The 14,578-nt window shown below is 39.6% G+C and overlaps 1 protein-coding gene across 1 annotated transcript in view; it reads right to left on the bottom strand.

Moving 5' to 3' along the window:
* Window positions 1-676: 676 nt before the first annotated feature.
* The window catches only part of mtnr1aa (melatonin receptor 1A a), a 29,377-nt gene continuing 15,475 nt past the window's right edge, over window positions 677-14,578 (bottom strand). The window contains exon 2 of the mRNA XM_029440894.1: window positions 677-2,195. Coding sequence (XP_029296754.1) covers window positions 1,327-2,195 — 869 coding nt within the window. The 3' untranslated portion in view covers window positions 677-1,326. The remainder of the gene's footprint in view (window positions 2,196-14,578) is intronic.

Genomic DNA, 14,578 nt, shown 5'->3' with positions numbered 1-14,578 from the left:
TTGGGGACAGTGTAAATCCCTTGGATTTTTACATTTGCTCATCAACAACCCATTCAGTCCTTTCCTGCCACACACAGCTCTTGGGATTAAACAGAAAGAGAAGGGGGCAGGGAGTCTGCTGGGAGCTTTCTCTTTCAGCTTTTGCTTTGAGGATGATGGTCAGCGGCTGTTATGTAATCCAAGTGGATAGCTGAGCCACTCCCCTCTGTAATGCATGATGCCTTTGTCTGTGTTCCACTAACCGGGTTGTGCACACTAGCAACACACATGCAAACATGATGTACAATTAGGCTATAGTGTCCTTTACATTGTGAACACGATTTTACAAGAAATACAAGCAGTCAAACAATCATACAGGTTTTAAACAATATTGTCACATCCATCAGAGTTCAGAGACCTCCCTTTGATCTACCGTACTTGTTGCAGCTGTGCAAACACATACTTTTCGGATGCACTGAGAACTTTGTTCTAATCATCTAACAGTTTGTATTTTCTGCCCTGTTGAACTTCTCTTTAGTAAGGCTGTGCACCGAGATCTCAGCAATTGCTTTGGGGAGTACATGGTTATGATAATGGTTAAAACTCTGAAAAAGAAAAAATAGAAATATGGAATGCATTTACAGAATTGCAATAAACTTTCATTTGGAAGTAAAATTGGACACAAGACTAAAGCAGATCCTCCATCAATATCAGATTTTATTTAGCATTTGAACTATTCCTGCATATCCATGCATACAGTATTGTATAATGAGCTCACAAGGTGGAAAAGAGAAAGAGAGCGAGAGAGAGAGAGAGAGAGAGAGCGAGAGAGACTAAAATATATATTCCACTTCATGTATTGCGGGGTATAATAAGACAGCAGCAACCCACATTGCTTGATCTCAATTAACAAATGAGGTTGTTAAAATTGGTTAACTTCATTTATAAACTTATGGTTATATTTTCAAGTTTTGTAGAATTGTTTTATATGCCTGATAAAATGTTGTCCTTATTTAACTGGAACCCAATAAATCTTACTATATTTCTACATGACATTTCATATAAAATAAATACTTATATGCATGATACATTTATATCATCACTGTAAACATGAAAAACAAAACATACATCATATATTTACTGTACTACAAGTACTGCAGAGTCAGAAGTGCTTGATGAAAGACAAAGCTCTGTTTTTACTGTGAGGTCAGATAGCACCATATGACAGACTGTGGACAGTTTAAAGGATATAAGCTGTTTTATATTTGGTATTTTTCTTTTTTCTTTTTTTACTCGCAGTCACAGCCTATCTTTTTATGTCCACTCAGTATTCCTCTGAGTTCTGGTTCAGACAGAGTCCACCTTGACTTGGTTATTGTTGGTCATGAGGGGTGATGGTTTACACTTGAGCCTCTCCCCCGCGTCGTTGGAGCTGTCCTGGAAAAAGATGCGTGCCGTGCACACTGACACAACAATGCGTTTGTATTCACGCCGGAAGTTCTGGTTCAGCACACCATACACAATGGCATTAAGGCAGCTGTTGAAGTAGGCCATGAAATAGCTTGCCACAAATAACCACTCCGGGATGAGACGAACCACCACCTCTGGTTTGATCGCGACGGCCAGGCCGATGAAGTTGAGCGGCGCCCAGCAAACGGCAAAGAGCACAAACACCACAAACATGGTGACAAAGTTTCTAACGTCGTGTGGCGTTAGCTTGGGCCGGTTATCTGGCTTGACCCGTCTCCTCACCTGTATAACCAGTATCCAAATGCGTAGGTAGCAATATGTGACAATCATGATGGGTAAAATAAAGTGAAAGAAAACCACTGCGATGGTGTAGGCTGAGCTGGCTGACTGCTCAAATGTGCAGGAATAAACCCGTGGGTCATACTGAAGTGAACCCACAAACAGGTTGGGCACGATGGCCACCACAGTCAGCGCCCAGATTAACATTACATAGCAGACAGAGTTTTTGTCACTGTATAGTTTATCATACTTGAGGCTGTGGCAGATATAACAATAACGGTTGATGGCAATGCCGGTGATGTTGAAGATGGAGCCGATGACGCTGATGCCCATGAGGAAGCCGCTGATCTGGCAGTGAACATAACCCAGGTTCCAGCCATGGTGGAAGATGGAGGTGAGGACCAGAGGGTACGGGTAGATGGCCACCACAAGGTCTGCCACTGCCAGGCTCACCACAAAGATATTCCCTACAAACAAACAAACACCCAGAGGAGAGACAAGGGAGGACACATTAGTCATTGAACAACTCAAGCAGAACAGATTGGTCATTCAAATGAACAAGACAAAGAGAGCGTGAGCGATTGTGCGGAGCAAATTATTCAATGAGAAACATTTTGGAACTATCTGCCCGTAAAAAGGACTGCACCACTAATTTGTTTGTTTTACCATAGTTGCTTGTTGTAGTTGAGAGCAAATGTAATCTTACAGAGGATATGGTAGAAAAACATCATCTGTAATGTCACCCAGGTGTTTTCTGACCAGACCATTTTAAGCTTGGGTTAAATTTCATTGACATCTTCGTCCTTAAGCCCGAAACTCTAATTATATTAATTAACTGGAGTGGTGACTGCATTATCACAGAACTATAACTTTGACCGATATAAAACTATCAGACTGAAGATGTCCCATGTTGACAATCTGAGTCAAGGATGGCTGGCAGGAAGCACAGTCCTTTGAAAATCCAAAAAGCTATGAAATGGCTGGCAGTAATTTAAGTGTACATGATTTGTAAATATGCTAAAACATGCATAAATACAAACACAATCCTTTGGAGACATCCATCTGTTTTTGTTGCTACTTCATTACATAAGCGAAAGGGAAAGGGCCTCAAGGCTAGATGTTGAGAGGACATGTATCTGCAAATGTTGGATTGTTTTTGTTTGTGCACTTGTGTGAATGCATTAACACATTTGGGAGTTTCACTCTACGATTTAGCGTGTGTGAACTTCAAGTGCCACCTATTTATGTTGCTGAATAATGAAAAGGGAGTTACGAAATAATTCACTTTTCTAATTGCCAGCACGGACATGATCTACGGGCCTGCCAGTAATCAAAAGGCACACAAGTGTATTCTTTGTTTCCAAACTAATGGGGAAATTGGAGATGGCTTGTTGGAGATCACACTGTTGCACATGTTGACAGACAGCGGCTGTGATCCTGAACTTCTTTCAAGTGAAATACATGACATGCACTTGAAAGACACAAAAGAGACAATATCTTATTATACTCTGTAGAAACTGAATCAGTGTGTGTAGGCACACACCACTTTGTGTTTCCACTGTTCCCCAATTATACAGATCTATGCATTTTATCATTATTTACCAATGAGTGGCCTGTCATGACCTCATCTAGCCACACCACATATACTGTGTTGTATGTATAGTATTGAGCAGCATATTACGTGGCCTCATGACAAGTCTAGATGCAGTTGCCTATGTGACAACACCCTGTCACAGATGACAAGGTGCATTTACTGCAAGTCAGACGGGAACTGCACGCATCATATATCTCTATAATCACTGCAGAGCAACGGGTCTTTCAGTATCAGAAACACATTACCGACTCGTAGGCAGACCTGTCCGTCTCACCTGAGTATTAGAGGCACACTACTGATCAGACCAATGGCCTGTTATCTCATGTAGAGCATACCAACCATTCCACTGTCAGGGATCACATGTGCCTATTAATTACGTTTTGCGCTTTTATAGTTATCATTCAGCTGCCCTTTGTAGGGAATTATATACACCTGCTGTTGACACAAGATCCCATATTTAGCTACTAGAGAGCTTAACTGTATGTGTGGGACTGTGTGTGTGTGTGTGTGTGTGTGTGTGTGTGCACTTTTATATTTATTTATATTCATTGTGAGGACCTTGAAAGCAAGGACACCACAAGATAAAACCATTACATTTTATGGTTAAGACTTTGTTATTGGTATAGTTTAGGGTTGGGGATTTAAGCCAGTGGAAGGTCCTCTTAAGTAACAGAAACAAGTGAAAACTGTATGTGTGTGCAGATGCAGTGTTGGCTGTGGTAAGTGAAGCTCCATGCATAATGAGAAAATGTTTTCCATGTTCAAAGAAGGTGTTGACAGTCATCTTTAAGGGTCTCCCTTTCCCTCCCTGGGCTATTCTTAACTGTAACAACCCTGTTACAGGATTTTAAAGTCACTCAGTATCAACAGCCTTGACCTTGACAAAGTCATATCGTGAATGGCTTTAGGCAGCTGGCTCTTTTGGCTGTTGGACTCTCTCCCTCACTGTCTCTGTCACTGTGACTAGTCCTGTGATTGACGCATCACAGAGTTTTCATTTGGCTTGAGGAAAGATGTGGCCTGGTGCTGTGTCCCTTTTCCAATTCTGCAATCCCACACTTTCAACCGATTTAGGAACAAGTGAAGCCCATCTGAGCATTTTTCCCACTGTAGTTCGTAATGAATTTTGACACACTCGTGGCAAGCTGAAAAGATATACAGTCCATTTGGACAGAATCCACAATTTATGGTGTATGCAGCATAATCTCTAAAATGGAATATGGAGATGCTTTCCGTTTTGTTTTGTTGGTGGAAGACTATCATAAAAAATGTTTAGAATTGATTTTTTTAGACATACTGACATCCCATCCAAATTAGTTTTAACCACCCAAGTAAATAGTTTAATGTTGGCATTAATGTCACCTCTGATTCTGTGATTTTGTCCTATTTTTCAGAATACAGTTAGTCCGCTGCAGTCAAGCTGAAAGTGAAGAGTCTGTGAGCAGCTATACTAAGGTCTTTCCACACATTTTCCAGAGGGGTTTTAGACCTGGCTTTTACTAGGTCATACAGGATGGTCACTTTCTTGTCCTGAAGCCACTGCAGTGATATGGAAGATCTGTGATTTGATATGGAGTTTAGAGTAAATCAGGGGAGATTATTTTAAATCTTCTGCTTGTTCATCCAATAATTTAAGCACCGCCTTTTGGCTTTTCTCTTTTCTAATTTGTTCCTCTTTTTAATAATCAAATCAGGTAATAATTCAAGAGGCTACTCCCTCTAGGTTTCCACCTAATACTTAATGCTTAATACTTTTCATTTGTTGCAAGCCACTTACTAATCGGTGTGCTTTTATTTTCTCCAATCAGCTGCACCAGCATTTCCAACTCACAACATAAACACTGGCCAATTATATGTTTATTCCCCATAATTATACACAAACCCAGAATTAAGTGTAAACCAAGAACTGATCTTGGTTTAATCATTGAACCTTTGGATACATAAACATAACATAGGGCTCCACATTTGGCTGCTTTTTTCCCTCCAACATCACATGTCCAGTGTCCCTCGGTGCTGAAAGAGCACCCAGAGCCATGAGACTGTCAACATCACACTTCACAGCAGGGATGTTGTTAGACTGGTTGTGAGCTGTCTATCTCCTCCAAACCTGAAGAGTTACATTTTTATCAATTGTTTTGCTTCCAGAGTCATGCTGTTTGTCAAGCAGTGACGTCTTTCAGTACTCTGACCCCGAGAAGTGCTGCTCTGACTGTTGTCATTCAAAATGTGCCATCTCAGCAAACTCTATAGTTCTGTCATTGGTCGTTGGATTCTTTGTCACCTACTGACCGAGACTCTCATTGTCCAGTTGTTCAGTTTGGTAAGAAAAGTAGAGTATATTACATTTGTGACGACTCTTGTTAGATGTTTTAATACTCTAGTCTATTTTCGTGTTGTTTTGTATCCTAGCCCAGATCTTTTGTCTCTGAATTCTTTAAATTCCTATATATTCAGTCTATACATACACACAAAGTATATGCAATACATTGCTAGAAATGTCGTCTAATTCAGATAGAAGTTATGCCATAAGACTATTAAATGCACAATAGGTAATTGTCTGTCACTAGAGTTTTCACAATCAAAACAATAACAAAATAAGGAGCGTAGATCATGGGAGTTTCATTTTTTATGTAAAAAAATGAGTGTTTCTCCGACACAGTTCAACGGCCATAGGATGGACCACACCGTGACAGAACAAACCGATCTAAAAAGGACCAAGCAGATTGGTTTACTTATGTGCTTTCATATTTCCTCATATGTGCTCATGGAGAGTGGAAAAGAGCCTTTTGTAGGGAGGTCCAACAGGCTGCTCTTAGGATGGCACGCAGGAAAGCGGCTGATCAGCCCTGGCTGAGGAGTTGGCTTAGAGACTTTTAAACACCCCCGATTGCCAGCCTCCCAGTCAGCTAGCCATTCGGCACTTCATAAACATTGGGTTCCTGACTCCGGCTCCAGGCCCAAACCTATTCCTGGGAACTCATCTGGCCCTACGAGGTCCTCGAAGCCTCTGTCAGACTTCCAAGGCTTCTTGGGAAGAAACCCAGCCATTCTAGACACCATCCTGTCAGCTTCAAGTCTGCTCCTCGGGCGTGAGTCTAGAGATGAACCAGGCTGTAAACTTGGGCATTTCAACATGGGTGTCAATGGGTATTGACTAACCTTTGAAACCAGCCTCAAGTGGCCATTTGAGGAACTGCAGTTCTCCATTTTTCAGCACCGGAGGTTGCAGCTTGTTGGATACACATTTATTGACCTTGGCACTTAGACCTAGTACTTTGCCATTGTGATGTTAAACATAAATCCCTCAGTGATTTACCTTTCTACACCTTTTCTTTCCTTCTAAGAAATCATTCTTGTGAATTTTCTTTCTTCATTACTGAGCTGCTGACTGCTCATACATGATTCAGCGATCAGTAACTGTGCCAACAAATTTGAATTTAGTGAGGTCTAGTGGAATTCACTCAAAATATCTCCCAGCTACCTCGATGACAGGAAAAAAGAAAATTGGATTATCATGGGCAGCTCCCGGGTGTGCACAGAAATGCACACAAAACAACATCTGTGATGTTAAGACTTTACTTGAACTGCATTAATAATAATAATCAGAGAGAGAGAGAGAAGCGGCCCTAAGAAGAAGCTGAGTGATTATGTCCCTAGGTCACTATTGGATTTGCGGATATTGAGTTTATGAATGAAGCCAGTGACAGGCGTGGATGATAAGACTTTCTGCAGGTTTAATCTCCTCACTTCTCTTGTAGAAGCTATTTCAAGACTCATGGATGAGTACAGAAACCCACAGTCAATTAATAACACAACATGTATGCTGGAAGACAAAATCTGTCAATAGCTTCCTCCGTTACAGATGAGAGAATAGTGAAAAAGAAACAATGCATGGTATGTATTTAGGGTAGAAGTGGTTCATTCATATCCTGGTGTGGCAAAGGAAAGAAGGGATTTACAAACTGACCTCAAGTGCCCTCTCTACTAGGAGAGTAAAAACCACGAACAGCTGAGTGGAAAGAAGCATTATGCACTAACAACAGGATTCTAGTTCACATGAAGCACTACGGCTGTTTTCATAAAGCAGCCAAATGCAAGTAGACTGAAGATTATTTAAATTTAAATGCTTAAGAATGATGTTTTTAAATTTAAGGTCATTTCCTGACTAAATTAATTTTAAGAGGTTCTGTGTAATTCCCTTATTAGACGGAGAACACTATCCCATTGGGTTGGAGATTCTTCTTTGAGTTACTCTCAGATAAGCACACGGTGAAAGGAATAGTGTTAACAGTTACCTATTTCAGATCTCAAGTATTTGATCTTTGCTTTTTTTTAACCTCTGAATTTGTCCGAAAATACCTATAAATGACATACCCAAAGTAAATTAAAAGCTGCGCACTATATGCATATATGGTTTTGGTCTCATTCAAAAGATAACTCTCTTATTGTTCTTGCAAAACAGTTAGAATTACTCCAAGTGCTTCTGGCACTGAGTAATAGTGGTCTGAATATACTGAATTTCATACACATCGATCAGCTGATTTCAAAGATTACAACAGCTGTTCATGGACATTTATCGATGTGACAATGTTGGCGATCAATATATTTTTACTGAAAACGATCTATTGGACCTCTGCAATGACACAGGAAGTGTTTTTTTTTGGATTATTACCGATTACAGGATTATGATGAGGCTTTATAGGTGAGTTGGCTCAATGTTATGATTTTGATTTCGAGTTTGCTTGCTAGTTTGAGGAGCTGATTGTACCTGCTGTTGTGATTGTGATCTCAAAACTGTTTTGATTACTAAATAGACGAGATTCTAAGCTTTCTAACGATGTATGGCATTGTAAGCAACACAGGGAAAGATACAACCTCTATTAAAATGTAAAGAAACATGGCGGGCCGTCCACCCGTTAAGAGGTTAAGGGGTGATTAATGAGCTCCTCGTCTTATTGGCAGTGTTGTGATGTCCTGTGGGTGTTAGCACTGGCAAGCAACTTTTTTCGATTTTCACAACATTTCAGATCCACTGAGGTTTACTGCCTGACGAAGCAGTCTCAATCTCAAATTGCTGGGCCTCTTTCTTACAGCCACCGCTGCAAATTTGAGGATCATGTGTTGTGAAAATACCTGTCTGCCACACTTACTTTCTCTGGTTAGGGAGCAGAGATGACAAAACACCACGGGTGGTGTCACACTGGATGTCAGCCGGGCCCCCACAGCTGGTGGCCTGACACAGCCTGACAGGTCCAGTCACGTCTTCCAGATAAAGCCCCCTAGACAAGTTGTCCAATGTCATGTTGTCAATCTGATTACACGGTCTTTATGTGTCATGAACTAGTGGAAAAACAGTCAGACCAGGCATGAACATTAACTATATTTGCAACTCTGTTAACTGTGTTAAACACCAGTGTTGTCATAAATGGACAAACAATCACACTGATCTAGATGGAGATCAGTTCAATGTGTGGAGGATACAGTACTTTATATCCCCTGAGGGACTGTGAGTAGGGTGAACCATGTGGCCATAGCTCTTGCAGCCGTGCTGGTGCTACTAAGATTTACAGTACCCCAGCTGCTCCCCAGTGAGCAACAACTCACTGGTTCAGCTACAGCATCTGTTATAAAGTAGAGAAAACACATTTGTATGCAATGTAGCATAAAGTAGGAGAATGTCTGTAGAAACCTCCATCTCAAGGTAGCTTACAGTTTGAGTTCCAGTCCCATTGAACTGTCATTAATGTGGCAGTTAAATCCATATTTTCAATTCATACCGAGGACAAGTGAATGACTTGAAGTCACGTTTTCCCTGGTGTTGCAGATTAATCCTCGTTTGTCATTGAGAGACTGTAATGCATTACTTTCATAAGTAAACCTTAAATCTGTAATTATACTGCTTTTAAACATCAGTTCATAGTTGTAATCCAAACATATCAAATTATAAGGCATTTTATTGCACTCTCTTGTACACTAAAATGAAAGTCATTCCTCTGGTAAGATTGACAGGTTCAGTGTATATTGTCTGATGGCAAAAACAGACCATTACTTCAGGGAGATTTTTGATTTTCCAGTCCTCCTGTAGCAGGTAATTAACTTCTGATGTTGGTGCACAGCGCGACTATAAGAGTCTGGAATCACTTGGTAGCACATTCAATAGGTTTGGGTATTCTTTACAGTTTATGGATTCTGCCTCTTATTCAAATGTAGCTTTTTGGTTACTGTTCTTATAAGTTCGGAAACAACAACAAAAGGAAGATAGTTTAAAGCTTGGCCTAATTTCCCAAAGCCAAATTGTATTTGAAAATTGTAAGAGCATTATTGTTGCAAAACAGACCTTTACACACACAAACATTGCACACAATGTTAGAACCACCTAATTAAGCCGAGCAGTTTTGTATGAATTTGTTTTCTGTGTGAAAATCCCTTTAAAACAGACAAAGAATAACATGGGAGCAGAACACTATTGAAGAAAATGCAGTCAAATTATCTGCTGCAAACTGAGGCCGAGTGTTTTGAGGCTGTTCTAACCCCACCTATCCAACTCACAAAAAAGGTACTTTTCTGAAAGGCAGACCAGTGCTGAGCGTGGTAGGGGGCTGATGGGTTGACCCAGATAGGGGGAGACAGACTTAAAGATCAACCAGGACACACAGGATAGGTTTGAGTACAGTGTTACGGTGAAATGGTGACCGCTTTTTTCTCTCTCTGGATCTCTCCGCACACAAAGCCAAAACTAGCGGTGGGCGATATGGCCACAATCTTATATCACGGTATATATGTAATTTAATATCATTATTTTATTTTGAGACATGAGACAAAACTTGGAGTAAAAAAACTTAATAGTTTTCCTAATATATGCTTCAACTCAACAGAAATAAAATGTAAAGCTTTACAAAAATGTAAATTGGTGAGAAATATAACAAACAGTATACAGTACATATCCAGCTCTGAAGACAGAGGGATACTGTCTGCAGGTGGAGAGTGTCCAAATCAAATAAATTGTGTCAAGGCTTTAGAATATTACACAAAGCCATGTTTGATGGCTGATGTGATAAACTGAAGCCTGACACCATCGGGTAGCCTAGAGTATCTGATCTGGTGTTTGTGGCCATGTGACCTGACACTGACATCTCAAGTCGGGAACACACAGTGCTGTTGAAATAGAGATACTATAAGAAAGGGAACAGCAATAACATATGTGATTATAATGATTTTGTCAATGAAAGCTATCAAGACAAATAAACGATTCCTTGTTCCACCATAAAAGTTAAACAATAACTCAATAGCTTGTAACAAAACTGGAACAAATGTTCAGTCAGTCGTAACGAGGTTAACAGAGCTCTATCACACAGGTGATAGCCATTGTGTTATCATAGCAACGGTAAGCCTGAAGGCCCTGTCATACAAGTAAGTGATAGGCTACAACAAAATGCACTGTATATGTTTTTATAAAATAGGCGGTGATAGATAGGGTGACATAGGGGCTACTCACAGCGCTGGTCAGTAGACTGCTGAAGCTGGTGAGCTAACCACTAGCAAGGGAACATGTTAGTTCTGCTAGTTACACAGGGTTCAATAGTGTCAGTACTGTGCTGTGAATTACCACCAGGCATGTCGTTCTCTGGATTGCACATCATTTCATACAATTAAAGTTATTGAAGTAGAGAAAATAAGCTATAAGAGCTAGCTAGCTGGATAACTGTCAGTTGTACAATTACTGTAGCCCTATAACTCAGAATGACAGAGAAGGGTAATAAAAACTGGACTGTGCAACACAGCATTTTCACCCTCGAGTGAATTCACCGATTATGGCAAAACCATTAAAATGAATTGATTTAGCCACAAAATAGTTTCAAATGCTTCCGTGACTGGGCTTTTACAGCAACATTAAAAGCATAAACCAGCAGTGGCAGCATTAAGGCACAACACAACAAAACTAAACTAGATTAAATCCCATACAATTATTTTTCAAGTAGGAGTAGAAGTACACTAAAACTGGCAGTTTTTAATGACGAAATTGTGACTGATCTCAATAATTGTTTTGGTCAAAAGTATAAGAAATCAAGTGGCACACTTAACATTAGCACACAGCCTCCTTCAACTACTCACATTTCACCAACACACACACACACACACACACAAAATTGCAATTACCAAGCTGCCTGATCCTGTCAGAAGATTGGATTGATCCCATTTAGCTCCCTGGAAAGAAAGTATTTGATGAGGAGTTACTGCCACTCATTATGAAATGAGCACACTATTTATGCTTAAATGTTATTGAGGTTATTGTACAATGTAAACTCCTGAATGCTTCTCTTAAAAATTAAAACATTAACTATGCATACATTTTATTCGTACAGTACTGTAGAATTTAAATGGTTTTAACTCATTTATGTTTTAATATAGTTAGAGATGGAAACCAATCCATTCCAATATGGGGTTCAGATAGGCCTACTGACGCAATTCACACGTCACCAATCCATATAAATACGTAATTCAGAGTTGGAGAATGTCCCTTTAATTTCACATATTTACTTTGAAAACCTTATGAATGAGTTGTCAATTTGACAATCTACTCTTTGAAATTCTCTTATTACTTTTGAACTCTTGTCGGTCCATAGAAACCTCGGAGAAGCAACTTGTCACTACAATATAGCTGGTCCACCTTAAAAAGGTCAGCCCACCTTAACTGAGCCTGAGCAGTTGTCGCTAACATCGGGGCTAACCCTTTTCACTTTAATCAGCAGGTTGCAAGCAAGACACAAAGGGAACTTGGCTCGGTCTTGAGGAGTTGTAGGATTTATTCAGTGACAAATACTGTACATGCTACGTTCACAGCTATAACATTACTGCTGACTACTGCACACAGCCTATGCACCAAGTTTAAAGGAGTTTGCTACTTGTATGCACACACTTTAGTTTAAAAAACATCTAAACAATCCATTAAAAAGAAATTATGAACAAACCTTTGGTAGCTGCCAAATTAACAAACCCACTAGCTGTGAAATGCTTTTCGTCCTTTTCTCTGAAGCCAACTTTTGCATTGTATGTTCAAATTCCCTTTTCCTGTAAGTCTTCACATTAACAAAAGGTTTTAAACAAAAATAATCTTCTGTTACGGATTACACTTTTAAAGCACCGAAAACTGAATGGAAGGAATATTTCAATATAATTGTGTTAATTTAAAATAAAATGAGCATTAAAATATAAAGAGCAGGGCAGGGAACAACTGCTCACAATAAAATGAACTACTGGTGAGAGACAGGAAAAGAACCGACAATTATATCAAGACTAAACATTTGTGATTTATTTATGAATGCCCATCAACTTTCCTGACCTCCACACCCTTATTGTTCACTGTAGGACACTCCACCCTGTCTGAACCTCACATTACTTCCTGAACTGACAATGAACTTGGCCTCATAATGTAAAACACTGATCAAATCAAATCAAATGTATTTGTATAGCCCAATATCACAAATGATACATTTGTCTCAGTGTGCTTTACAGACTGTACAGGTTACGACACCCTCTGTCCTTAGACCCTCGCATCGCACAAGGAAGAACTTCCTAAAAGAAACCCCACAATTAAAGGGGGAAAAATGGAAGAAACCTCAGGGAGAGCAACTGATTGAGCGATCCCTCTCCCAGGATGGACAGACGTGCAATAGATGTCGTGTGTACAGGATAAACAACATAGTACAAATACAACATTTGACAGAAATTATGTTGGATATAAAGTATGGATGAATCCAGCAAAATGAAGGGTAGCTGCATTTACACAAATGTCTTATCGACAATAAGGGAATGTGAATGGAGTTGAAGGGAGTTTTGATAAGAGGGGTTAAGTTATCGTTAGGCATGACTACACCCTTGAAGGAATAGTATTAAAACTTGCCCTGATGCAGGTAACCTAGTGGAAAGATTACTAATATTATTTACTCCAGCTAGGTTTGAGAATGCTCAAAATCACCCTCAAAAAAGTTAAGACAGCAGTTTTAACTACTTTGTCTAAGCAGCTTTAATTAACCAAACTAGATGTATCACTAGGTTAGCTTTGCTGTAGTTTGACTTCTTCCAGTGGGAAGTAATTGGCAGCTTGCAAACCAACACTGACAACATATCATCATAAAATGTGATTTAAGTACAGTACAAAATTCTGTCATAGTAAATATTCATGCCTGGAGTTCAAGTTATTTTTAGTTACTATTAATATACTTTACAGTGGGTTAGGGTTAGGGTTATCACACTGCACAGATGGTGTGTGTGTGTGTGTGTGTTCCACTTCCTCACAACAGCTGCTGTACAATATCAGGATCTTGTTTGTATAAACCATGAATCCGACGTTTTCACCAGTACCTCAAAGCCATCTGTCGCTACAGCTTGGATGGTGGCCATGTTTCAACATATGGTAGATGCTGTGTGTTGTTTTTCGTACCTTAAAGCTGCACTACTCAGAGAATTATCACCCAAACCTGCAGTTTCCCCTCTGTGGAGCATTTTAGCTTTTTTCAACTGATTGTTTTGGTTTCTCTCTCACTGTTATCAGCTTGTATCTAACAGCAGTCTACTTACCCAGCGCCAAATAACAAACAGAGGAATATTAAGCAGCTAACAAGCTGGATATTTCCTCAGGACTTCTGCTTTTTAAAAGATAAAGCATCCAGTATTTAACCATTTATCCATTCATTGGTCCTGCCTCTATAAACTGTAATATAAATCTGTATTTCACTTAGCATAAAAGGGAAAAGTACACTAAAAGTGTATTTTGACCCGTCAGTGACACTGCCTACATTAACAGCTATACTGGTTAGCATGCAGTGAGCTGCACTGATGGTCGCAGTACAATTTAAGTTGAGCTGGTAGTCAGAATACTATGCGAGTGTTTGATAGTTTTAGGTGATTTAATAAATCTCGTAGCTGTCCTAAAACCGACAATCCCTTTGTATATTTTTTGATAAATTGTTGCTGTTCCCTTGGAAAATTGAGGTCATACCAGAGCTTTAGCGTCTGTTGAGCTTTATTGTATATGATTGGTTTGTGCAGCAGTTATTTCCACCATTGTATCTGACCCCAATTGACCTGAAAGAGCTTAATGTAATCTCCTTATACATAGTTGAAATTCTCTCTGCATTTACTTGAATGTCATCTTTTACTGTTTTCAGACGTACATACCATCAGTTTGCGGGCTTTGAACAGATGAGCTGTATTTTGTTGCTGGGGTTAACGGCTTATCTTGCTATTTTTTTTTTT

This window comes from Cottoperca gobio, chromosome 1 (genome assembly GCF_900634415.1).
Source record: "Cottoperca gobio chromosome 1, fCotGob3.1, whole genome shotgun sequence".
In the NCBI taxonomy this organism is placed as follows: domain Eukaryota; kingdom Metazoa; phylum Chordata; class Actinopteri; order Perciformes; family Bovichtidae; genus Cottoperca; species Cottoperca gobio.
This window is presented reverse-complemented; position numbering and strand designations above follow the sequence as displayed.